The 1,096-nt window shown below is 51.2% G+C and overlaps 1 protein-coding gene across 1 annotated transcript in view; it reads left to right on the top strand.

Annotated features, from left to right (window-relative positions):
- The first annotated feature begins 569 nt into the window (after nt 1–569).
- The window catches only part of DUSP26 (dual specificity phosphatase 26 (putative)), a 4,905-nt gene continuing 4,378 nt past the window's right edge, over nt 570–1,096 (top strand). Inside the window, 2 exon segments of the mRNA XM_009993214.1 lie at nt 570–789; nt 792–819. Of these exon segments, the coding sequence (XP_009991516.1) occupies nt 708–789; nt 792–819 (110 nt within the window). The 5' untranslated portion in view covers nt 570–707.

The raw sequence follows: 1,096 nt of genomic DNA, 5'->3' as shown, positions 1-1,096 counted from the left end.
ACTGTCTGATTTGAATCAAACTTTGAAATTGAAAGCCAGCACTTCAAAGGGAAATGGAGACTATTCTGTCTGGAAAATGTTTAACTGAAATATTGCAGCTCTTCTGAAATGAATGATGTAATTAAGGAAATGTCAAAACAAAAAGCTGCAATCTTTTGTTTCCTTTTTTGTTGTTTTTTTCTGGTTTTCAGGGTTTTTTTTTACCCCCAGAAAGAAAGTATCCCCTGACTTTGACATAAATTTGTAAAGAGTTGGTCCTCTCACAATGTACATCCCCCCCAGGCTTATTTTCTGAGCAAATGAGGAAAATGTCACCAAGCCCTGGCTCTGCCAAAGAGACCCCAGCAAGGGGGGAGGACAAGGTCAGTGGTAATAAAACCATGAAGGAGCATCCTCCAGAGACGACTCCAGATTTATGACACGGGTAATCATGTCACAAGCACCACTTCATCAGCTTTTTCATCTTTGCACGCCCGTGGGTTTTGGTTTGTTGGAGGAGGAGGGAGAGAAAAGCTGGCAGGAGAATTTTGATGTGTTATTGTTGCTGTTGTTTTTGCCTGCGCAGTGATGGGCACTGATGTGTGTGCCTGTGCATGTCTGCCTGCCATCTCTGCACTGGTGTCTGTCTCCCTCGTTCCTCCCTTATCCATCCATGCACAGCATGATATAAACAAACCTTCCTCTGGACATGTCATGGCTTAAAATAGATGTTCATACATCAGCCTTTCTACAGCAGCGGCGGCAGCAGCAGGAAGACATGGCCGACTGGATCTGACTGCAACACTCGCTGTGCGCTGGGAAACCTCAGCCCTGGCCAAGGTAGAGAACCGGGGTGGGCGTCTCCTCCCTCCTGTCTGTCTGTCTGTCTGTCTCCGGAGGGCGCGGGGCTGAGCTCCTCCAGCGAGGCCCCTGCAGAGCTCGGTGCTTCCAGGCGGGCTCAGGCTGTTTCTGCCCTCCCTCCCAGCCTGGGCAGGGGGCTCTGCAGGCGGGCAGGGGGCTCTGCAGGCAGCCAGCACTGCTCAGGGGAGCAGGGCACAAGCCCCTGGGCTTGGCTGCCAAAAAAAAAAAAGGAAGGGGGGGGGGGGCAGCGGCGGCA

This window comes from Chaetura pelagica, unplaced genomic scaffold (genome assembly GCF_000747805.2).
Source record: "Chaetura pelagica isolate M959 unplaced genomic scaffold, ChaPel_1.0 scaffold302, whole genome shotgun sequence".
NCBI lineage: Eukaryota > Metazoa > Chordata > Aves > Apodiformes > Apodidae > Chaetura > Chaetura pelagica.
The sequence above is the reverse complement of the archived record's forward strand: the minus strand, read 5'-3'. Positions and strand labels throughout refer to the sequence as shown.